This window comes from Micropterus salmoides, unplaced genomic scaffold (assembly GCF_014851395.1).
Source record: "Micropterus salmoides isolate LMB-PRFRI ecotype aquatic unplaced genomic scaffold, ASM1485139v1 Ms_hic_scaffold_17, whole genome shotgun sequence".
NCBI classification, from domain to species: domain Eukaryota; kingdom Metazoa; phylum Chordata; class Actinopteri; order Centrarchiformes; family Centrarchidae; genus Micropterus; species Micropterus salmoides.
Window position 1 is genome coordinate 24,515,172 of NW_024040817.1, and position 24,433 is coordinate 24,539,604.

Consider the following 24,433-nt stretch of genomic DNA (forward strand, 5'->3'; position numbering starts at 1 on the left):
ACTGCGCTTCTGACTAAAGTGCATCCTGGCCAGCCTACGAATGAGAGGCCGCCCTATTCACCCAGGTGCCACGGCTGTCTGAAATCTTTCCACGGTGGGATGTTGACTTGGAGAGGCCTGTCGTCACGGCTACACCAATGACACGGCTGGATGTGGGTGAGCTTCCTGGGTGGCGGCTCTCATTCAGCCAATCAAGGCAAACAGGCCACGCTCTATTTAATGATTATCCCAGCATCTGTCCCCTATCTCTCATCTCTGTGTGAAAGCCGACAAACACCAGTGCAAATAAACTCGCAGGAGCTCACTGAATCCCATCCAGCCGAGCGGCTCGATTCTGGCTTTAACTGTAATTTCATTTACAATTTAATCAAATCTAGAAATGATGGGAAATGGTTGTGTGCATTATAAACAGGCTGTGCCAATGATTCATTATATAGTTAGTGGAAAATGTGGTAAATAGAGGATGTGATTACAGCAGCAGCAATTAATGCCAGTCCAATAAAATACATGATTACCACATTTGGAGTGTAATCTCGGTTGTTATCCATGTGCTGACAAGAAAGACAATACAAAGAAAGGCTTTATCCTGTTCCCATATCTTTTCACTTTTACTTAGCGCAACCACAGTGTGTGGGTGATATGGTTTCCACATTCTCGCTGCAGCTTGGCATTGATTTCATTTCCTGCATTTGCTTTGTGGAGAAGATCCCATCCTCTTCTGCACTTTTATCCTTTCAAGTCAGCGGCAGGGTTAGTTTCTGCCTGGTCACCTGCATGTTGTGAATCATGTTATTGTTCCCCCGATACTCAAACGGTGACTTCACTGTGTAATTAATAGTACAGACGTTGGTGAATATGCTTGGACACTTGCCGCTGCTCTCTATCCCCACTGCATTAGGATGCACGTGATCAATAACCACATTGTTTTTCTCAGCTGTAAATCATGTGAATGCTCTGGGACTCCCTGCGGGCACGAATGGAGGAAAAAGAGACAGACAACAAGGAGTGCTGGGCTGATGACTATACCGATAAACGGGAGAGAGGAGCGAGACGTACTAAGCGGGAGAGTGAGGCAGAAACTAAGAGCCACCTTGAAAGAGAAAGAAAGGCTAATATTGTTGATTTATCAGCCCAGCAGCCTTTGAGATGAATGAGACGGAGAGAGCTGTCTGTGGCCACTTATTGCAGCCCGCGGGATGAATGCTCACTATTGCCCTGTTTGTCTTTGGTTTGGTAAAAAATGAAGTGCTAAATCAATAAAAATGTTAATCAGAATAAGAAAAAAAAACATTGTTTTCACTTTCAATTTAGCAGACTACTTGATAAGAGAGAGTAAACAACCGGGACATCAGTCTACAAATTCTATTTATTTTTGTTGTGATTAATTTGTAAGTCATACCAAGAATAAAACTCAACTGCACCTCACACCTATATGTCTCACACAGAGCCGTTATTTATACCTGCACTAAATAATTTTGAAAGGATTATATCACTGTCCTTCTCATGTGTACACTGTTTTCCTGTTTTAAAGCTTGAAATCTCAGCAGTTATTGAGGTAACAGAAGCGTGGATGGGTGTGATCAGCAACACCTACTCATCATCTCATGGTTATTCAGTTATTCTTTGTAATGAGACAGAAAACTCATACTGCTTGCGATACTGATCACTAGATTCAGATAGACGAGAAGATTTTTATTTATAAATGCAATGTGTTCACATCTGTCTCCCAAGATACAAGACCTAAATGGTTACCCTTTTTGTGTCTCCAGGTGAGACCGGTGCAGCCCTGTCACGCCCACAGCGCCCCCTTTCGGCCCGGACGGCCCACCACGCCCCGGCGCCTGTGAAAGGGTACCATGTCAGCCGTAGCATGTCCCAGCATTCCTCGGGCGGAGGAGGCCCCTGCCACTGCACACCTGAGGACTGTGACGGCCCAGGCAGAGACTACTACAAGGGTCACAGTGATGGCCACTATTACCCTACAGGAGGTCCTGCTGAGGCCCTGGCGCTTGAGAGGCACCATTCCCACTCCCATAGCCATTCTGGAGGGGGAACCTTCCCCCGCTCCCACCCCAGCCAGCACCCACCTCTCCAGTCGTTTGACTCTTGCGAGGAGTGCCTGTCCTCAGGCCACGGAGGGAAGATGCATCGCATTCCTCCGAACCTGATTGACCAGTTTGAGAAGCAGGTGCCCTTTCATCCTGATGGCTTCCACACACTACAGTACCAGCGCACCACTAGTGGGGGTGCTGAGCCACGCAGCGAGAGCCCCTCACGTATCCGCCACCTGGTCAACTCTGTGCAGCGCCTCTTTGCCAAGTCCCATTCCCTGGAGGCACCATCCAAACGGGAGTACAACGGCACAAGGGGAGGTGGGGACTACCGTGGCGAGAGAGGAGGAGGAGGCCACAGGAGTGGAGGGGAGGACGGCGGCAGCCACTACTCAGGCCACCAGCCTCGCTCTACCAGGAGGAGCAAGTCTCGAGAGCGAAGCAAGAGTGGAGACTCACGGCACGAGTCGGGCAGACGCCACCGCAGCAGGACAGCAGGCTGGTGGAGCTCTGACGATAACCTGGACAGCGACAGCAGCTTCCTGGTCAGCGGGGGCAGAAGGGGGTATCCCAGTGGACACGAGAGCCTGGATGCAGCCATCCAAGAGCTCACCATGAAGAGGCCCAAGGAGCGTGGTGGGCCGGGGCCTGCGGAGTGCATGGCCTGTACCACAATGGCCCTGGCCGGGGGTGAAGGTGGCGGACACCATGGGCACCACGGCCACTCTCTGAAAAGGAGCACGTGGTCGGCCATGACAGTGAGTCAGGCCAGGGAGGTGTACCCCTCCACCAGGGGAGGAGGCTACGATAAAGCCCTTGTGCCTGTGGAGAGTAAGCTAAAGGAGAGGACCTTCCACTACCTACAGGTGTGTGTATGCTTGCATGTCAACCAATGTGTGTGTTTGTGTGTGTACTATAGTATGAGGTTGACTTTGTTTGCTGATCAGTGCTGACCTGCAGCAAAAAAAGCAATATTTCTGTAAGTTAAGACCTTACATTTTCCCTGCAAGGTTCCTACATAAAAGGACAATGTAAATGTATTGCCTATGAGGAAATCGCACTTTACACATTTCGCACCAAAAATGTCACATGGTTCAAACCGTACAGTAAATAAATCCATTTCTAAATCATATTAAAACAGTGCTCCTTATGGCGTCAGATCATTCCTAATAATCATGGTTACTATGCTAACAGGAAAAATGCAGCACAACTTCTTGGTGCAGATTTGCCTGAATCTAAAGAAACATGAGCTTAAAATGGGACTCGTGTAGCTTACAGCTACTTCCTATTTGCATAACTCAAAGCATGATGGGAACTCTAGTGCCAGAAACTCAAAATGTTTTAATCCCAAACTGAAATCCATGAAAATAATTTTACAATCAATACATCTTTTGTCATACTATGCCCCATTAACATGATTCATATATGCATGGGACACAGGCACTCTCCTATATCTGTTCATATACATGTTAAACATCTGAGCAAAAACAGCCCAGAGATTAAAGGGTTAAATGTCCACCTGAGCGATCCCGTAGACTGTCTTGGTATTTTGCTGTGAGTCAGAAAACAATGATTGTCACCCACACATTATTTAATGTGTCTCCCTACAGTCCATCTCCCAGTTTTATTCGCCACGGCGGTCTGTCTCCTAAACCAACAAATGCAATTTTCCCTTTGCCCTTTCTATCATTTTATTTACATGAATTTCCTAAAATGAAAAGCTAATTGCTGTTACACCTACAAAGTAAGCGAAAAGAGCACACACACACACACACACAGACGAGCATGCTCAAACCTACAGCTGTGCTGAGGTAGAGCTGTCATGCAGGCTGTGTTTCTACGGAAACAGCAGGTAGCCACGGGAGTCCCTGGTGTTTTTCCAACTCTCATCCTTTAGACACAGCTGGGGTCTGCTGATAGAAGAGACAGAGAGAGCAGAGCTGTGTGTGTGTGTGTGTGTGTGTGTGTGTGTGTGCGCGCGCGCGCGTGTGTTTCCAAAAGGACGAATTCAAAACAAATTTTACTGTGTGCCTTAAGCTACCATCACATTCACACCTTAGGACACGAAATGAACTTCCCCACTGCAGCTTTTCTCATATCTCCAGGCGTCACTTGCAGTTTTGTGAGAAGGGGGCATACAGCATGTGGAGGGAATTTTGTGCTGCGCTTAGATGTGCTGAAGTCAGCCAGATTGATCCATGGCTTCAGAGCAGACAGCTTCCTGGAGCTGCAGATATAGAGCTGATCAGGTCTACAACACCAGTCCTACACCTTGGGACAGACAGCAGCACATGTCTGCCATATAGAAGCAACAGCTCCAAACTGAATCTTTGTTCTCTGGAAGCAGAAGTGTGCCAGACATGTGCAAACAGAGTGTGTAAAGACAAGATATTCAACAACTGACTTAAAAGCAGCTATAGATATTCTTCTACGCATCATGGATAACATGTCTACTTGTATATGAAAGCGGTCTCTTATGGAGATGAACTCAGAGTATTAACGCCGAACTCAGCAGTTCCTCTCAACTCTGCAGAGCTTTATAGCTTCTTTTAGCTTGTTGTTTTGGTTTTATGGCCCGCAACATCACTATTTATTTAACTCTCACCGCTCTCATAGTGTAGTTTGACTCCAAATGAATGATAGCATTGCTCTGTATCTGCTGTGTAAAAACAGGTCACCCTATTTAAATATATACATTCAAAAGATGGTAATATGTCACTTCGGTGTTCACATCTTACACTGACAAGTCTGCACTTGGTCATTGCTCAAATTTCGCCCCACAAACGCAAAGTGAAGCAGCTGAAAATGAAAATGAAAGGATCAAAAATTTATGAATCTTCACAAGTCTGAATTATTGTGGTCAGAGGCAAAGGCACATGTGAGAGGTTTTGTCACATGGTGTCAACGCCAGTCACGATGCATGGCATCAGAACCCAGCGCTCTCCATTCCCTAAGCCTCTCCTTTCCCCTTAGCCTGTGTCTGATAGATAAGGAATGATAAAAACGGGAGTATGGAGTGAGAGTGAAATGAAGACAGAAACAGCGAGGGAGAGAGAGAGAGACAAAGATAGAGGGAGGAAACAGCAAGGTAGAGGGATGCAGAGATAGCAAAGCACGCTCAGGGATAGAAAAGAGATAAAGGAGGTGATGGTAGCCGAGGGGCAACGTGAGAGAAAGAGCAGGATGAGGAAATGAGAGAGATAGTAGAAGGCCATGGGGATGGGGAGATTAGGCTGAATCATCTTTTAAGTGATGACCTTAAAAACACACACTCAACTGGATGCCAAACCCTGGGGCCTTAACTGTGTGTGTGTGTGTGTGTGTGTGTGTGTGTGGGTGGGTTTGTGTGGGTGTTAATGTGTGTAGGTGTTTTCATTTGGTCACATGCTTGTGCGAGACTACACACCTCACAGTATTTGCAAAAAGGGAAAGATCGAGGGGTCTTTCAGCACAAGGAGCTGCTGTTGCCTTCTGTTAGATGGTGTCAAGCTTTCATCATACTGGAAAAAAGTGGGATCAAATGGTACACACACACACACACACACACACAGACACACACAGACACACACACACACGCATATTTAGATATTGCATCGAGTGGTCCTAATAACAATAGAATTCTATGTACAAGGTTAATAGGTGTCCTCATCTGCTGTGATGCTAATTAAACCCTGGGTTTAATTTAATCTGATCACATCAAACCAATTTCCAGCAGTAGGCAGCTGTTTTCAGCAACAGCAAAAAAAACACACAAATAAACCAACCATACGCTACCTGCCAAGCATCAAAACCACACACACAAAGTCAGCTAGCCAGAAATTATTCTCATGAGCTGGTGGAAATGAAAGCAGGGCTAAAAGGGAAGTGACATGTCAGTTGGCCAGAAACACAACTCCAAAAGGGTGCTGATGTTGCTCTTTGTTTGCCGGAGGTCATTGCTCGTGAACACATACGCCACAGCAGCTTATTTGATTTAAGGTGATTAAATGTTAGATGTTGGCTTTTGAGTTGTCCCGCTGACTAATGCTGCTTTAAAGACAGGAAATGTGATGTGTTTCATTGTGTCTCTTCATAGCAGCCTGGCTATCTGTTTTTCATTGGTCAGGTTCCCCACAAACGGTGGAACTTTTTGGAATATCATTGAATTTAAGAGGTGTATTTCAGGCAAGTCAGGGCAAATCTGAAAGCGTTACAAAATAAGTCACCACCTATGAATAGACCAGAGGTAACATTTGAAAGAGTCTATCATCCTTATTTTACACAATTTGATGGCCACAGTGGGATCCTGTCAATGTAAAGTTTTTGTTTCATTTCATTGCAACCTATCTATTCTCTTTGTGATGTCTTCCTCTTGAGTTTCTTGTCTCGACTGTGCTCCTGTGTGTGTTTTTCCTTTTGTTTTCCCATCGGACTCTCATCCATTCACTCATTCATTTCTGCACACTTATGTCTCATCTTCTCTGTTTCTTGTTTTGTCACCCTGTACATATGCCCGTCTCTCTTTCTGCCACCTTTGCTGTGTGTCTGTCCACCCTGCATGTATACCTGCCTTTTCATGCATTGGTTTATTTTCTCTCTGTCCGTCGGCTTCTAGCTTATGTTGTTTTTCCTTCTCTGTGTCAGTGTTTCTCCAGCTGTCAGAGTTTCTCTCTTTCTGTAAGTCCCTTTGTCCTTTTCTCTCTTTCTTTAACTCCCATGTATGCATATATTATCTGCATGTGTGTGTGTGTTTTGTGTGTGTGTGTGTTTGTGGGTGTGTGCTGTCATCGTGTACATGAGCATGCTTGAGCTATCCAGTGTGTTGGCTTTACACTGGGTGCACGTGTGCCATGACTGTATGTCTGATTCATCCCTGTCCTTCTGTTCGAGGTGCAAAATATATTTCAGTGATGAAATATATTTCTTTTTTGAGAAGTCATTTGACTTTAATAACAGATATTGGGAGGAGGCTGCCAACAGTGCAGTGGAAACATCTTCAATATCTCAACACTAATTAATTCACATTGTGATCAACTGCTTTTCCCTTAACAGTTGATGTAGAAGAAGAATGCATACTTACTTTTAACTAATTTTAATGTGTTTAACCCATTTATAGAAAGTCTTACTAAACCGAGTTTGACCATGTATACTCCACATGGTTGCACACTTATACTCACGTTGTTTTGTAGATTAATCCTCCTCCACCTTTTTTCTACTTACCTGTGACTATGCAAATGTAAGTTTGAATGCTGTTGTGTCTCAGGTCCCGTCAGAAGACTGGGGAGGTGGATATTGCGGTGGCGGTGCAGCCGACAGCGGAGGGGAGATTCCATGCCGTCGCATGCGGAGCGGCAGCTACATCAAGGCCATGGGCGACGATGACAGTGCTGACTCAGACACCAGCCCAAAAGCCTCGCCTAAGTCCACCCTGATTGCCCAGAGGGATGCCTTTAGACGATCTATCAGCATGGATCAAAGGTCAAAAGTCACAAATGGAGTGTGTTGAAATACTCTTTTTGAAAATCAGCTGGCTTTTATTCTAGTGCTAGCAAGGACAGTACAAGTTAGCTGTAGTTAGATCACTAACTATACCCATTTAGTGGTTCTGTAGAAAACCTGTTTGCTCCATTTTGGCATGGAAGGGCATTTTGCATGATGCTAATTTATTGTTGAGCACTAGAAATTCATGCCTTTAATATCCTTTCATTGTTGGTGTAAAGGTCCTGGGTGCAAACTATGGGTAGACAGTGCAGACAGTAAAACAGTAAAAATATATTCAGAACGTTTAAGTACTTAAAGGGGACATGCTAGCAATTTAATATTGCATGTCTAAAATACCTTTATTTCACCAGGCAAGTTAATGAAGAACTGTTTCTTATTTACAATAACGGCCTGGCAGGAGACAAAGGCCTCCTGTAGGGAGTGGGTCTTGTGATTAAAACAGACGGAAGACGCAGGACAACAACATAGTCCCAACAACACCCTAAAACCAGGCACAAAGACAAACAAACCAAATGAAAGAATAATTAAACATAGACAACAAGAAACATGATAACAGACTAAGACATACAACAAACTACAGAGTAAAGTTGAGGGACTACATTTCCCACAATGCATATAAAACGCATCTCGCATTAGACCCCGTGTCTTGCAAACTTCACACATTCAGTTTTCAGTTCAATTTTATGACAGCTTGTGTCTGCTTACCTCAACGAAAGCACGTTTATACACACACACACACACACACATATCCACAAACCTTACACCCTCACAAGTGCATACAATGGGTGCATTCATTTTAAAAAAGAATTCTAAAGCAAACCACGCGTTTTACATGTGTACTCTTCAAGCGGGGATAACCCTGGTGACACCAGAGTCACAGAGGATATTATGTCACTGTTTTCACAGGCTGAGGACAATTGTGTGTAACATTGGTGTTGGTGCCCCCTTAAGATATTCTGTGACATTTTTTGGTAACATTTAAATCGTCATCACTCATTCAGAGATGACAACTGTGAACTACAATGATGATTATTTTGGAGAGACAACAAATGCTAATATTGAATCAGTGCAATGGAGCAAACATTAATATATCAAACCTTTAGATCTCATCACCACAGTCCAATCATTAACAAGAAAAAATAGAAAAGTAGCATCCATGTCCTTATAATATGTTCAGTAGTGGATACCTTCATATAGGCAAGCTCCTTGGGAACTTGGGATTTGTTGTTAGACAGATTTAACTGTATGTCTGCATAACCAGCATGAAAAATACATTTACTCAGATGTTCAGAATGATCAAAAAGATTAACAAGTTATAGTTATAACATGATTCATTGCAGTTTTTCCCATTTGAAGCGGCAATGCAGCATTACAACACTCAAAATGACTCCAGCTGGCAATAGTCATAGAATATGACTCACTGACATTTTATTTGATAGTTGTGGTTAACCAGATGGTGTACTGTGTGTTGTGGAATGTTACAAACACGAGTCTTTGATAAAAATAGCACTGCAACTGGCTGAAGATTTTACAGCCAGGATATAACTAAGGAGTTATTTCTAAGTAAGAAATAGCTGTGTCGTTATACACGATAGTTGTTACAGTCGTCAGTAAAGCTGATTATGTGTATTATTTGTTTATTTCAGGTACTCATGTAAGCAGTGTACAGACTCCTACCCCAACAGCCGAACTACACCTAAACCCCAAGCCCGCACTCGTAGTTACACCCGCTCTCTGACCAGCTCACAGGTAAATAATAATGTGGTTTAGTTGTGTGAATGCTGTATTGGATTTTGTCTTGACCACAGCAATGTGTCCCCTCTCTCACCCTCCCTCTCGTCCTTCAGCTGGGAGACTCGTTGAACCGTCAGTTTGAGGCGGTGTGTGAGACCATGTTCGGTGAGGTGGAGTCTCAAGCTGTCGAGGCCCTGGATCTTCCAGGTGTGTTTCGCACCCGCAGCCACAGCTACGTCCGCGCCATCCAGGCTGGCTGCTCCCAGGACGACGACTGCCTCTCTGTCTTCTCCATGTCGGGCCCCCAGGGAAGCATCAAGGGCGGGGCTGGTGAGTGTGTGCATGAGTGTGGTGTGGTATACCAATAGAAATGTATGCCTATGGCGTCTGTGTGAGTGTTAGAAGGATGTGTGGTTGTCCTTTCATGTGGCGGCAACCTGGTGGGAGACACAGTAGGACAGCCGGTGGGAGAGGAAATTTTATGACAGCTTGTGTCTGCTTACCTCAACAAAAGCACGTTTATACACACACACACACACACACACACACATATCCACAAACCTTACACCCTCACAACTGCATACAATGGGTGCATTCATTTTTAATTTTTAACCTTTTATTGTTCTCCTTCAGTCGGTATGATCTCACTTTTTCACCCAAGCCTTCTGCTCCTCTGCAGCACTTTCCTTGTGTTTGTGTATGTGTGATTGGATGTGTGCGCACGCTACAGGCATACACATGTGCATTATGCTATTGTGCATGCTCTTTGTTCTCTGTCATCTCTGTATTGTCTCTGTATCTCATCTCTCCCATCACCCTCCCCTGTGTGATAGCAGGTTTCTCAGGCACAGTAATAGGTGGAGGAAGGCTGCTCGTGATTATGGTGATAGCTCAGCTGCTTCTTTCTTCCTCTCTGCCTGTCAGTATACAGTATACAGTCTCTTTCTGGTGTGATTTTTTTGCCTTCTTACTCTGTGTTTCCCTTTATTTTAAACATTTTTGGTGCATCTGGGGAGTTATTTCTGAATTTTTTTTTTATTTATCTTTTATGCACTTGCTCAAACCTAATATGCAGAACATCTGCAGTAATTTGTGATTTGTGTGTCTGTTATTGTACAGTGGACTACAGAGCCACTCTGATGTCTAACAGGACTCAAATTTCTAAGCTCAGACCAGCAAATCCCCCCCGATACTTAGTCAAGCTTCTGTGAAGTGTCATATACATCAGCTACAAACACACACGCACAGTACACAAACTCAAAAACACACACCTACATGCTCCCATACTAGGGCTTAGAGCTTCATGGTTAGGGTCTTTGTAAACTGTGACAAGCTGGCTGGTGATGAAGATGCTTTGGAAAGAAATGCATTAAAGTTTGATTCTTTATTCACTGAAAATATGTGTGTGTGTGTGTGTGTGTGTGTGTGTGTGTGTGTGTGTGTGTGTGTGTGTGTGTGTGTGTGTGCATACTCATTTGAATGAAGCTTTGAGGGAGGAGGAAGAGACAGAATCTGCGCCTTTCATATTAGTATTTCTCTCAGGAAATTGCTTTATCTCCTTAAGAAGCAGAGTTAAGTTAGCTCAAGAGAAGAGGTTTTCTTTTGTCACTTCTGTCATGTCTGTCTTTTCCACCACTTCGCTCCCTGCCTCAAAAGCAGATTTTTGGTGAGAAGAAATAGTACTTTTGAGTTACATTTATAAAGCTTTCTGTCACATCTTGCATCGGCATTATTTCTTAATGATTTTGTTGTTTTCTTTCTTTCTCTCTGCATTGGTCCGGCCCCTCTTATATCAACACATTTCCTCCTTTTCACTCTTTGTCTTTCCTTTCACCTCCTCCTCCCAGTCTGTCCCTTTTGTAAGTATCCCCCCCCCCCCTTTTCCCTGTTGATATAGTACCCATGTTTCTTTTAACAACCCACTATGCCTCTGTCTTCCTTTCTCCCGCTCTTCTCACACTTCAGTCTTTCCTTATCGTAAAGGTGCTCCTCCCCCACTCCCACCTCGCATGTCCAAGTCTTCGCTCTCGGTGCGAGCCCAGAGCAGCACAGAGTCAACCCAGGATGCCTACTTCCAGAGCAGCGGACAGCTGGCCTCAAGCTCGGGCCCTGGGCGCACCAAGATGCACAGCAACTCTGTGGACCTGGGCAGTTCCGATGGCCCCTCTGGTCGCTCCTCCAGAGGAGGCTACTACACCGCCACGGGACCTGGACGTTCTCGACAGCACAGTAACTCGGCAGAGAGCCTAGATGGAGTCAGAGGTTCAAGGGAGCTGGTGCCCTACGGAGGTGGCCCGGGAGTCGGGGTGAGGGCCAAACACAGCAGCTCGGCTGACAGTCTGCTGGAGGGGCCACCAAGGCCGGCAAGAGAGAGAGACGGCAGGGTTGGGGGCAGCCTGGGGAAGTCAGCCTCTCTGCCTCAGAACAGCATAGTGCTGAGTAAAGCTGGGGGGCAGGACGATGGACGCGGTGGAAGAAAGTGGAGGCCATCCATAGCTGTGCAGGTGAGAAAGGACATTTTACTCTATCAGACATATATTCCTGTCTGATTATTTTTTTCAATGAATAATTCAATCTTTTAGTCTAAAAAATGTCAGAAAATTGTGAAAAATGTTCATCACAAGTCTTTGAATTGCTCGGTTGGTGTGACCAACAGTGCATAGTGCAAAACAAGAGCATTTTTAGGTTCTTGCGGGCTTAGCCCAGCCCAAAAATCCTCACATTTTCACCTGCTAATGGCACCCCACCTACCATCCCCACACACAGCAGCACAGCCGAAGAAAGCCCTGCCTAACCAAACCAAAGTCTTCAAAGCAACAGTAAACAACCTCTATTTTTATCTATCCACAACAAAACTCACAGCAACTCTATCAGCTGTCTCATTTGCTGCCATGCCATGTGTCTAACTGAATCATCACCAGGTCTTTTACACCTTGCATTTCACTCTATTCAAAATATTCAAAATATAAAAATATAATGGAAAATAATGCAGTAAGTCTTTCCAATATGTATTCTTCTGTAGATCAACTTTTCTTAATATCATCCCTGCTGAGTCAACACACATGTAGACATGACTGATTAGAGTAACGTCGTTAAATGTGCATGTGGCGCCTCTTCACTTCAATAATAAATTAATTAATTTTGATACATTTAGAAACCCTTGGACTTTAATAGCTTCTGAGTTTCAGCAATTTTTCTGCTCATGTTCGAAACTTTCTGTACAATCAGAATCTCTCCCACATCTGCCTTCTCTGACATGTCGAGTCAGAGTTGTAATATTATGAGAATAAAGTCGCAATCTAATGAGAAAACAGTCATAATGTTTTATAAAAATCTAGCCTAAGTTATTGCTCTGCTGATATCCCCTTAAGACCGTCTGACAGACACAGTACTGTAGCCTACTGGATAAGACAAGGAGGAGGAAAACTAACTGAAAACACTTCTGATCAGGCAGAAATCTCACCACAAATCCACACAAATGTTAACTTCAGCACCTCAGCAAGTGCATTTCACAGCCGCTTCATAGGGAAGCATCCTGGAGTAGTGTCTTCTCTCATGCTCACTCAAAATGCCGGCAAGCTGAGTGACATTAGCGTTAAGTAAAAAGTGATGTGTGGCTCGTACAGAGAACCCAACGATATCATATTATTTTCAAGTGCTTTAATTCATGATCGGAATGAAGATAAATAAATCTGGGGCTATTTTTTTATTCTTATTTTTTTTTGTTTGTCTTTTTGAGATCCAGAGCTATAAAACAAGACACAAGCAGCAAATCATCACATTTGAGAAACTCAAACCAGAAAAGGATTTAGCATTTTTACTTGAAACGATTCTGAAAATTGCTATTGCAAATTTTCCTGTTGATTAACTAAAACATCAATTTACTAATCAGCAATGACCTATCAGCACTAATCAAAATACATTCCCAATCACACAAGGTTCATAAACAGTTGGACATGTTGAGAAATTATAAGAATTATTCATTTGTAAGAAAAGCTACTTTCATAGTTTTATTTTGTAGAGAAATGTGGAGTGAAATTAATGAGCATATTTACCAAACTGTCTAACTATTCCTTTTATTCCACTTGCGTATGACGTCATTAGGGTGTGTGTTTCAGTAAATACCTCAGCGTTCTGACTGTGGTGCTTTGTGGCTTCTTCTGTTCCAGGTGGACAGCTCAGAGACTCTGTCAGATTCAGACGCAGAGGGCAAAGGACTTACAGAGGTCCACTCTATAGGCGTCCAAGTGGAAGATGACAAAAGGTAACTAAACAGCTAAACAACTAAAAGTCAAAGCAGGGGGAAAGTATTTATCTTTGAAATCTCATCTCACCTTGAAGTGTGTTTATTTTGCCTGATATTTAACTTGCCTTAATTATGAACACAAGTTTGCAAACTAAGATGTGCATTTGTTTATTTACTCATTTATCTTTGCCCCAAAATATGTGGCTTCATCAGGAGCTTTTGGTCTTTGCACAGCAATTTATGTGAATAATTTTAATACATAATTTGAAAGGTCTTTATCTCCTGGGCCCCCGACAGTGCAACCATCTTTGGTTGATTTCTAGGCTAGATCCTATTATTTCATTTAACATTTCATCAGACATCACAGCTTGAACTCAGTAACACTTTGTTCCAAGAATGTCTTGTTTTTCGACTGTAACTATGACTACTGCAAATCATACCCTCGCCATGACTTTCACACGTGATACAGCCCTTCTCCTAATTATATCCAGCATCGCTTACGGGTCAGATTCACACGCATGCATGCAAGCATTCACAACATCACATACTCCCAAACCCAGAGCAGTGCGTGATTATGCACTTGTTAACAATGTCCCCCGCCTCCTGCAATCATCAAGGGTGACAGTGTGACGTCGGGGGACAAAGACAGAAGAAGTGTGAGGATGGAAATCTGAGTCACACCTCACACCTTATCAGACAGCAAAGGAGGATGAAGGGAGGTGGGGTATAAACTTGTAATAGAGTAAACACTCATCACTGAGTCCATCGATATGACATTTGCACACACTGGTGCGTCATATGCCAGAGGATTTAGCAGGGCTTATCACAATCGAGTGAGTAGTAGTGACTGTAGTGATAGCATGACTATCACTGCTCCAATAGGAATGAGGCATAGCATCATTTCAGAAAGGCTTTTGCATGTGATACTCTGTATGACTGGAAGGCTCTGGGCCTGCTGTGACTCCCTGTTTTGCAGGCGGGCTCGTTTCAAGCGCTCCAACAGCGTGACAGCGAGCGTGCAGGCAGACCTGGACCCTGAGGGCTTCCAGGGGCTCAGCATCGCCGTGCCAACACAGGACAAGAGTCTCCAGTTTGGATGTTCCTTCCAAAGGCACTCGTCAGAGCCAGAGTCAGCCAGCCAGTTTACAGAGTGCCACCGCACCGTCCACACACAGGGACAATGGGCCTACAGAGAGGTAGGCCTGAAGTGATGCGCAAAATGTTTGTCCTGAGTCCTCCTTGATTAAAGGTTCTTGTAAACTACATTCAGTGTTCCCGCCAAAACACAGCATGTGTATGCTTGAAACCTGTCATAGGTGTTGAATGCATTTTGTTCCCCATAAAACATTTCCAAAGACAATAACATATTCTACCGGTACCTTTTAAAAGAATAGTTTTTATTTTGCTGACATCTTGCTGAGAGATAAGAACATCAACACAACTCTCTTATGTGTCTTGTAAAAATTTAATCCACAGCAAGGAGACACGTGGCATAGCTTAGCACAAATGTAACCAGTGGTTTCTTGCGTGTTTTGAAGTAGGGACTCAGACCAGGATATCGTTAGAGATGGTCTCCATTTATTCTCTATGGAAGCCCTAAGCGGCCATCCATTCAAAGATTTTTTTCCTCCATTTTCCTGTGATAACGGGATATTTTTTTCGTGATCTTGAGATAACAAACCATAGCTGAATTGGCTGGTGCGTTTCTTTACGGTAATTTCAGATAGCTTATCAGTGTCACTAGTTCACTCAGTTGGTAGAGCACAGGGCTTGTAATCTAAGGATTGTGTGTTTGACTCCTGCTTCTAACAACTTTTTTTTTCTTCTTTTGTTTTTTAATATCCTCTTCAACAAAGTTGTTATGAAGAGATTCAGGGGAATCCAATCACACATTTCCCGATGGCTATTTCAAAGGTTCGGAAATAGCCGTCAGGAAATGTATAATGTAATGGATTCTCCTGAATGAGAAGCGGAGGAATATCCTCTGCCTGTGAATGATGGGGAAATGAAAAGTCCATAGGTTGATGGATGTGGATCAATCGCTGGGATGCACACAGTCCAGCAACAGTCTCTTCATAAGATCTTTGTTGAAGAGGATTATGAAAAAGATTTTAAAAAGTCAGTCCTATGAGTCCTGCACTCTACCAACTGAGCTAGAGTGACATTGAAAATCTCACTGAAATAACGTTCCTGCCAACCCCTGTGTTAAACTACTGCTTTAGTATCTAGAGATCACGAGACAATGATCCTGTTATCCTGGGAAAACGGAGTAAAAAATTAATTTTAATGGATGGCTGCTTAGGCTTCCATAATTCTCTCTCTCTGACAACAGATATAAATACAAAATCCTTCAGTCAATTGTCACTTTACAACTTCTGCCCCTACACAAGTTAAATGACACAGGAAATTATTAGTATACCACACAAGTTTAAGCTAGCGGGCTAAAACACAATTCGCACAATTCTGTGGCCACGATACAGCTTACCTTTTCCATGAAGTAGAACAAAAGGGAAGAGGTAAAAGTGGGAGACCCCATTTATATGGAGCCATCACCTGAAAGTGAACGTTGGGGTACAGAATATAAATCACAAACTGAGGTCTAACATGTTAGGTGATGACTATTTACATAGAATACTGAGTAATTATAATATTACAAACAGTATTTGACTCTGTTACACAAAGACTGGAAACAGGGGGCTAGCCTGGACACAAATTGTCATTTACTGTTTTTGAAGGAATCAAACAAACGGGATATAGCGTGTTAATTAGGCTTTACAGATGCTGGTAGGCTGATTTGCTACCTTTGGACAGAGCCAGACTAGCTGTTTCCAGACGAGATTAGTATTAACCTCTTATTCTTAGCAAGAAAGAAAATACGCATTTTTCTATTCCTTTATACTTGGCCAATACACAAAGTAATGCTCAAACTAGTCTAGCTTAAGTGGGAAGTTACATAGAACTATTGAAGAGAAGAAAAACATCTTTTAAAAAGATAAAACATTTTTAGATATATCAAGCATTTAATATTTTTAATGTAAAAATATAATATGTTGAGATATTAGGTCCAAAATGTCATCACACTGGCTGGATGTAGGTATTAGAAGGAAGAAGTTCAGCCATTCCTTATGAACAAATTAATTGCTATTAGACTAAGACATGGGGATTTAAGATAATGTGTACCAGTTACTTATGCTCCCAATACCATGTGGGTTTTTTATGTTAACACAGGACATGATCCAGAGTGGCTATACCACTGAGGCCTGCCCAGCAGACCCACGGCCACACCAGCACCCACACTTGCCTCCACGTTCCCACTCACCTCTGCCCATCACCTCTGAGAGAGCCTGGGCAGGGACACCGTCCCTGGAGGGCCCCCGGAGCCTGCCCGACTCGGGCCGAGCCTCACCCTGCATGAGAGATGGAGAGTTCTTCTTACGTCTCCTGCAAACGGAGGTGGAGAGGATGGAGGGCTGGTGCCAGAACATGGAAACAGAGGCAGAGGAGAACGAACTGCCAGAGGAGAGTGAGTTTGGGAGGAGGACTGAAAGGAGACAAAGATAAACAATGAATAATTCTTGGATTTCTAAAAATGACTGATGTGCTGTTTCCTCCCTAGTTCTTGAGCTGATTCGAAATGCAGTTGGCAGTGCCCAGATGCTCATGTCTCAGAAAGTCCAGCAGTTCTTCCGCCTCTGCCAGCAAAGTGTGGTGAGTGTGTATGATTGAGTGCAAAATCATGACAACACACATTACATATGGTGCATGGTTTTGCCAAGATTCACATGCTAAAGGCAAAATTAGCTTGGCTGCAAAAACACCTGCAGAAATTGATCCTATTTATTTTAGTTGTCTTTCTCTTTTTCGCAGATCCTGATACAGTATATTACTTTGTCTCCTATCCCATGTCATGTCCCTTCTCCCTGCCCACCCAGGACCCATCAGCATACCCCCAGCCCACCTCTCAGGACCTGGCAGGCTTTTGGGACCTGCTCCAACTCAACATAGAGGACGTCAGGGTCAGGTTTCAGGACCTCCAGAGGCTCAAGGATTCTAATTGGAGGCTCCCACCTGAAAAGAAGGTGAGAGGCCTAGGGGTCCAAACAGCCCTGGTTTCCCTACATCACTCCCCCAGAGCTAAGATGGCAGTGTGCAGAAGAGTCGTGCCCTCCAAGCCTTTGCAAGCTGTGAACAGCAAGAGGAACTGAGCTGAGCTGCCCACGAGACGGTGGAGTCTTAAACTGCTAGAAATCTAAATGCATATCAGCATTTGTGCATTTATTGCAGCTGGTCAGACAGAAGAAAGTACTTGTCTGTTATAGTATTGTCTATAAACGTTAGGCTACTCACTGAGCGACTACATTATTCTTGATAACAAACTAACAATTCTTTCTCTTTTCTTCTTTTTCTTTTTACATTATCTTTGTTTACCTTTTCTTCTCCCATTTCATTTCCTTTTACGTCACCTGATGCCCGATGCATGCTGAGATACTTTTTCGCTGACTTTTTTTAAAATCAATTTTGGTTATTTGTCTGTCATGTCTCTGCCCGTGATTCTTCTTCTCACTTGAATTTTACCCTTTCTGTTGGTGGTTTACTCTTTGGTTTGTCATTCTCTTTGTTTCTCCCAATATCTCCACTTTTTTTTGCATGGGATCCCTTTCGTACAACCACATGAAACCATATTTTTTTCACCATCCGACATGATGAATCCACTGTCCGTTTCATCTTACATCTACGTCACCATCGCCGGGCTAGGAGGATAAGAAGCTCCCTCCTCCCTTACCAAAGAAGCCAGCAGGTGGGGTGAGTGGCAGCCTCCGGGCCGATAGTGTCGGGGATGGGGGCGCTGGAGGTGGGTCGGGGGGCCTGGTGGTGCCTCGCATTGGGGGACATACCTTACCCATCAGGGAGAAGTCCCTGGACCTCGGGGACCGTCAGAGGACAGAAGCGAGGAGGAGGCTGTTGCAGACCAAGCGCACTGCCTCCTTCAGGCAGAACTCGGCCACAGAGAGCGCAGACAGCATCGAGATCTACATCCCCGAAGCCCAGACTCGACTCTGAGCACAAGCCTGAGCTGTTTCCCACTCACCCTCCTCACTTACCCTCACCCCAGCAAAGCTGACGTGCGTACCAATCTCAGTCTTTCTCTGAGCCCAGTTTGGGATCTTCTGCGGGTCACTGCTGTTTATCCGCTACCCTCCCTTCCAGCATTTCCATCACTTCACTTTCCACGACTTCAAAATCACTTGTCTTTGCATTATACAAGCAATGACAGTCATTTTAGTGTCTTGAAATTTTACTGATACAGAGGCCTGAAATGGTAGCTAGCAGATATGAGTTGTAGACTTTTTTAAATAATTCTCTGAATTTCTTTTTTGGCTGACAACAAACAAGAAAAAGTCACACTTTTATAACAGTAGTAGTCAGAGGTTCACGCAGTAGTAGCATGCCTGTGCGTGTTCATCTAGTGCTTCTCCATCATTGAAAATAAAGGGCTTAACAGGCACAAAACCTCTGTGGAGATGGGGGATGACACATCTTCCTATGGACCCCCTGTTACCATCTCCAGAATGCCATTTGCAACAGAAATAACTAAGTTTTAACCACACTCTTCACTGATGCTACTAGTATGGATGAATAAACATGGATTCATTTCTCACCATCAGTTTAAATGCCCTTAAAGTCAGATGGTTGGCAATCCCCAAAGAACATTCTCCAAGCATACTAAGTTAACTACAGCTGGCTCCTTTCACCCAGGTGCCATCTGTCCACCATGGCACCCAGTAAAAGAATATGAAACAATTTTCTGTCTCTTTCCTTCATTCCTCACGTCCCGCATTTCCATCGAGAACCCTCAGCAGTGGGGCTGTTTGAATGTGCAAGTGCTATTTGTACATAGTGTGCACACTCATATTTGCCAAAAGGAGCTTTTGCGGTGTAGCATCGCTGACTTGACTGCCCGAGAGCATCACCGACAAAAACACAGAGCTGTTTGCTTTTTATGTAGTCTCTCTGAAGTGGTCAGGGGTGGGGTTGCTGGGAATTTTAAGGAAATATATTTTGATGGCTTGTCAGAACTTTACTGAGAAGGCCCCCATTTCACTGTGAGACTATAGCACCACCAAGTGGTCAAATGAGGACCCAAACCAACGACTGTCGACAAGAGCGCTCTTTTCACCTCAGTCAGGAATAAACAGATGTCCTGATGAAACAGCCATGAAAGAAGATCAGTTTCTTTATTACGTTTTTTTCAGAGTGGACTTTCCCATGATATGTTTGCATAATTGAGAAGATAAAATAGTGGATCACAAAGTAAAAGGGGGCGGGGGGGAGCTCTTCAGCAGAATCCACTTGCCGAACTCAATCCTCTCAATTTCACACACCACTGATAAAAGAAGGAATGTTTTCTCTGATCGAAAGAAAATGAAAGAAGTCATATTATTCAATGTAGCTCCCTCCACACCCCTTCCAAAGAGTCATCAGAGGAAACCCATCAGTTGTGAAGTGATAGAAAAGAGGCAACTTGATAGTGTTTGGTAATCATGTGAGATTAAGTATCACCTGTTGACATTACACTCTGCTATGTGTTCTTTTCCCTTCCTCTTTATTTAATTCTTGAAATCATACTATCTGGTGTTTCCACTAAACAGAAGTGTAGCATGATTTTAAAAATTCAGAGGGGTTCTCATATACGCATTTATGTCAGAATAGATATTTCTAAATGAAGTATTTTGAATGGATGGTGCATATTGGTTTGTGTGTGTGTGTGTGTGTGTGTGTGTGTATGAAGGGCTGTTTGTCATTAGGGACGTGCGATGAAGCCCAATGAATACTACAAATCCAAATCAGATGTTTTAAAGACAAAAAACTATAAGAATCTTTTAGCATGACCTGTTTTTCTTTTGTTTTTTTTCTAACATTTGGATGGAATGTGTTGGCAAAATGGGATATTTTAATGGGAGATGTATATTTTATAGTATAATCTACATTTCTAGATTAGTAGAGACTATTGAGTACAGTATTGTGTACAAAAACAGCATATATCAAATGTGAAATACTACAGTATTACTATGATAGATTATAGCATTGTGTGATACTACAGCTGTGTGGCATATCCTGACTCAGCACATGTGAAAAAGAATTTCAAATGATTATTATCTTAAGTTTGTGAGTGCTGGGTCAGGTTCACAGGGTATGACTGGCAAGAGTCTTAATTGCCAAGTATGATCCTCCTTAGGCCTACTGTATATCTGTCTGTGGTTCAAACATATACTGCTGTATCCCCTCCCTGTATATCCTCTTTAGAACCAACTACATGTGCCTAACCAGCTATATGTGGAGGTTTCCTTTGAACACAGTTTACAGTATATTTATATATACATATATAAATGAATATATATGTATTTATATATATATAAAGATATGTAAATATAGAAGTATACAATCTGCAGTGAATATTGTGAAAGAAAATGTTTTTATTGTACTGACATGCCACCCTTTGTCTCCCTCACTCACTTGCAATACACACATAAGACTGGCAGATTTTGTTGATGTTAATACTGCATGTTTTATGTCAGCCTCCTTTAAACAATTTACCAGAATCTCATTTTTTCTTGACAATAGGAAAGCAAATTTTGTAGCTTATAAACCGTTTTTGTTTTTGTGATTGAAAAGACATTGACAAGATTTTACAGTGCCGTTATTTCAATGAGTCGCTTCTTTGTACAAATATTATATCCTTGGAGGACAGTGATACTGGCAACCTTGAAACAGCAATCAGCATTTTGATTTGAATCAATTTAACAACCTCCACGTTGAACAAGCTGCCCTGGCGATGATAAAAAGGGCTGAAAATCAGACATCATGTTTAATTCATTTGCAGCGGTGTGGGTTGCAGAGCAGCCTTTTTATCCTCTCATCCTTCTCCTGATACCCTCAAACTTGACAAGATCTCAGTGGCGTGTGACACAGGCCTCATCTAACAAAGCACAAAGACCTGCTTATACTGTTACTCCACTGTGAAGGCCTCTTGGCTCCACCCTCACAATCTTCAAACCTACACACAGTGGGATGGCAAGGTTGGCCTTGAGGGACACCAGGAATCAAAGAGGCTTTGTTGGATATTTATCAACCGTAGCAACTACTACTTCTCCAATTCTCGTTGACTTTCTCCTCTATACTTTTGATCACACATTGAGGTGTTAGCCAGCCACCTTGCCTTGAAACAGGTCTCTTGCAAACACACTTTTGGTGGTATATGATTTCCATTCTTTTTGTTCTGTATTTTACCCATCCATCTTTCCTATATCTTCACAGTATAAATAGAGGAGCCTCAGCTAAAAATAGCACGTGGGTGTGTAGTTGTACAAACATGATCCGAGCACTCACCAACACACCAGACGGACTACTATACGAACCCTTTCACCTCTTTCTAGAAGTGCAAAAACCCCTTGTGGACAGCCAGACGGACAAGTCAACTTCGAGTACCTCAGTTTCTAGCAGCAGTGTCTCCAACCCCGACCCAGGCCTCTGTCCTCAGGGGATTCTCTGACACCACACAACCGACGGACCCTGAAAATACAGGACCAGATCAGTCCCGCAGGAATGTTGTCCATATTCTCTGAACGAAAGGGGAGATCCTTTGAGCCCAGCATCTCTAGTAGCCATTCTCTAAGACTAGAGAGCAACAGTGAAAGAAGTGGTCGTTAAGGGAAGAGCTCAATTGTAGCCACTTTGTGTGTGTGTGTGTGTGCTGTGTACTGTGAACCAGGTGGGGCAGGAGGGATGCTGTAGTAGCAGATTTGAGTTTTAGTTATGCAGACATTTCTGAGAGGTAGAGCTGCTCTGGAGGGAAAAGCTAAATCACTAGTTGAGTTAAGCCTCAGTGGGAGTTGAATAACTAAAGCCATGGCTGCAGCTTCTTGTTCCATTACTCCCTGCAATATCACAAACTAATCTTGTGTCAAAAAAATGGAACAGAAATGTCTTATTTTGTTGATTTTTTGATGAACAACCATGTTCACGGCATGTTTCAGCAGCTGAATGCTTTTAACGAACTAGCAACAACAGAATAATGCTGGATTACATACATGCATCATTTGCTGTGATACTCTTATACACAGCTAAGCAATTTCATTCCACACGGGAATGGCAGACTCCCCCACTAACATTGAAAACTACTATATAGAAAAGGAGCTACAGAATGTCAATAAATGAAATGGTTAGTGCTATAAAAAATTCCAATCATAAACAGTGTCAAAAAATCTTATTTATACTTTGACCAAACCTCCTTAAAACTTATTTTTCTGTTCTCCTTTCCTTCCCTCTGTCTCCAGAGCAGCTCAATCCCTAGAAGATGTTTAACTGAAATTCCAATGTGCCTTTAGCACTGAGGCGTAATTGTGTTTGTAAATGTGTGTGTTGCTTTACAGTACACACACATTTAACCATGTGGGTCAGAGACAACTGAGCAATTACTGTGTAATTACAAAAAAATAACACCCTGCCACCCTCATGTTTACAGAAATGTAAATACCTATTGCCAATGGACATTGCGCTTCTCAATATTACATATATTGTTATTACAATATGATTATTATTAGTATGATTATTGTCATTAAAAGGATTACTTATTGCCATCACTGTCATTATTATAAATGGTGTTGTCAGCTATAGCTATGGGTAAACATTGTTCTGTATTCAAGGGCAGGTGTTGTGTACAATAACAAATAAAGTAGTTTAATCTATGAAGACAAGTCTTAAATCGCTGCTACTAAGGAGGAGTAGAAGAAAAACAAACTGACAATAACTCTGGGAAGACATTTTTCTCTGGGATCCATGATGGACACTCCAACGAGGAGCGAGAGATCACCAAAGGAGGAAAGTAAGCGACTGAATGGAAGATCCAAACATAAGATCCTTCTTTCTTCCTGTGCATTTATTCCACTCTGAACTCCTAGTTCTGCCAGAGGAGGAAAATGACATGTACATCAAACTGAAAGAGATTCTACTCTCTCTGTATTCTACTCTATAATGTAGCAAAAACTAAATAGCCCCTCGTTCTCTACTCTCTCCTCCTATTTCATCTGTTTCTGGCATTTCTCACTTAACACCATGACTTTTAATCAGACGGGTTTGATACAGCGAGCTTTTCTGTCTTCAAGCTCAGCTTTATTCTTGAGTTCTCTTTTTTTATATGTTTATATGTTATTCAGTGCCAAGACAGCATACTGTACATAAATGCTTTTGTTTCTTTTCTCCTATAAAACGAATTGACTGGAGCATATAGCAATATCGATGCCATAAGATATGAACTCCGTTTCATAAGGCCACCGGTTGATACACAAGATGCATGAGAACACCACAGTGACCGGGAGATGCAGCTTGAATATGTGCTGGATGGGCAGTGGAGGGCGTTGCACAGTGAAGTGTAAATCATGATTCCGTTTGTTGTGTTGTGGTTTTCATTTTGTACATACAAATTTATTTATTGATCTTGTATGTTTTATGGATCTAGATGTGTCAAAGGAGCACGTCTGACAGCGCTGAAGCCCAGAGAGATGGCACACTGTGACGTGGTTTACCCCAACACAGAATGTAACACTGTCAACATTGTCAAAACATTTTCTAATGGCTAATATTATTACTATTAATATGATTATTATAAAGCTATTTTAGCGAGTTAAATGAGGGGTGCTGTGTCTCCTTTGTCTTTCTTTTGTGTTGATTTTCTGACTCTATTGAATGTTTAAACGCTATTGGGGGGAAAAGGAATCCTTAAGGCAGGTAACTGAATCAAATTTTAAATTTTATTCAAGCCCCGGAAAACTTTTTTTTCTTTATTATATTAAATAAGCATGTCTAAATAAGCAACGATCAAAGTTATAGGTTATTATTTACGAAGACTTGAACTGTCAAAAAC

At 42.8% G+C, this 24,433-nt stretch overlaps 1 protein-coding gene across 1 annotated transcript; it reads left to right on the forward strand.

Annotated features, from left to right (window-relative positions):
• Positions 1 to 1,774: 1,774 nt before the first annotated feature.
• Positions 1,775 to 24,198, forward strand: dlgap3 (discs, large (Drosophila) homolog-associated protein 3). The gene is made up of 11 exons (XM_038725810.1): positions 1,775 to 2,917; positions 7,294 to 7,508; positions 9,179 to 9,281; positions 9,380 to 9,596; positions 11,232 to 11,770; positions 13,436 to 13,530; positions 14,489 to 14,708; positions 16,741 to 17,035; positions 17,129 to 17,220; positions 17,445 to 17,591; positions 18,268 to 24,198. Exons 1-11 carry the CDS (start codon positions 1,871 to 1,873, stop codon positions 18,571 to 18,573), a joined length of 3,276 nt encoding a protein of 1,091 aa, XP_038581738.1. The 5' UTR covers positions 1,775 to 1,870; the 3' UTR covers positions 18,574 to 24,198.
• The last annotated feature ends 235 nt before the right edge of the window (positions 24,199 to 24,433 follow it).